The sequence below is a fragment of the Frankliniella occidentalis genome, unplaced genomic scaffold (genome assembly GCF_000697945.3).
Source record: "Frankliniella occidentalis isolate FOCC.00 unplaced genomic scaffold, Focc_3.1 Scaffold3747, whole genome shotgun sequence".
Lineage (NCBI taxonomy): Eukaryota > Metazoa > Arthropoda > Insecta > Thysanoptera > Thripidae > Frankliniella > Frankliniella occidentalis.
The window spans coordinates 1-1,281 of record NW_026270801.1 but is presented as its reverse complement, the minus strand read 5'-3'; the positions used below and the strand labels follow the sequence as shown (position 1 = coordinate 1,281).

General features: G+C 61.1%; 1 protein-coding gene across 1 annotated transcript; it reads right to left on the bottom strand.

Annotated features, from left to right (window-relative positions):
• Nucleotides 1–6: 6 nt before the first annotated feature.
• On the bottom strand, nt 7–935 carry LOC113202822 (zinc finger protein 226-like; the record flags this gene model as incomplete). Its single annotated transcript, XM_052276635.1, has 2 exons — nt 7–352; nt 822–935. Coding segments are annotated over 2 exons (460 nt in total), but the record flags the coding sequence as incomplete, so codon positions are not given.
• Between the last annotated feature and the right edge of the window lie 346 nt (nt 936–1,281).

The window sequence follows — 1,281 nt, the reverse complement described above, 5'->3', positions numbered from 1 at the left end:
CGTTGCCCGCAAGTCTGGCAGTTGAAGGGTCTGTCACCTGTGTGAGTTCTCATGTGCACACGGAGATTGGAACTGTAAGTGAACCGTTGCCCGCAAGTCTGGCAGTTGAAGGGTCTGTCACCTATGAGAGTGCTTGCTGGACTGACGCCGCAGTGTTCACCGCTGTCCAGTTTATCGGCGGCATGGGTCCGCATGTGTGCCCGGAGGAGAGCCGCCCTCCTGAAGGCCGCCCCGCAGGTCGCACAGCGGTGGGGTGCCTCCCCGGCAGCATCCTGCTGGCCGCGGTCCGCTCCGTGCTGCGCGTGCTCCCCGCGAGTCCTAGCAGCACCATCAAGCGGCGGCTCGGCGGCGGCTGTGGAGGAGAGCGTGCAGAATGAGCGCGAGCAGGTTAACTGATAACAGGGTTGGGTGGGTAGGGGGCATTCCCTGACCGGGACCGAGCCGAGCCAGGCCGATGCGGGGAGGAGTGCGTGCAGGGTGAGCGATATAGTCAGGCTGGCAGGTTACACATAACGGTGGGGGAACGCATCACGTACCTCGCACATCGGCCCAGCTGGGCCGAAGCGGGCGATACGTCGGAGCATGCTGACGTTGGGGCGGGTTGGCCTACCTTCAAGAAAGCATGGCGCCTCGAGTACCGGGTGATTCACAGAAAATGCAGGTGCGGGCGGGTTTGCCTACCGAAGGGACTATGGCGCCTAACGGGCAGAGCGGATAGGCAAACCCGCCCGCCCCTGCGTCTTCTCTTAATCACCCGGTACGTAGGCAACCCGCTCGGACGTCGGCATGCACCAACAGCAGCTGGACGCCGTGACACTTACAGAGAGAGTCGCCGTCCTGCACCTCTGGACCCTTCTGCGTCTTCCGGCTGGTCCGGCTGATCCGCGTCTGGGTGATCCTGCCCGGCTCGGAGGTCCCGGTCTCGGAGGCGGCGCCTGAAATAAGAGAAGGTAGAAATCACAATCGGGCTACAATCGGGAGAACTTTCGTGAGAGCGCGCCTCTGTTCTTATAGACGCGACGACTGGGTCGGTGTAGTGGTCTGCTGTCGTGACGCGTCCCCCAGCATACGCACGACTGCAACCACACCTTGTTTTATCGTGTAACTGAGTTCAACTGGTCAGCTAGCTTCTACTCCTAGACGAGCAATGACGATCCTTGTCCCGGGTCCGGGAGTCCTTTCCCTCCTTCTATCCGTAACTGCCCGCCGCGCCCCCTGCTGATAATGCAGCTCAACCAGGGTTGTTACAGAGTTGGGATTTTCAAATTCCCTGACTTTTCC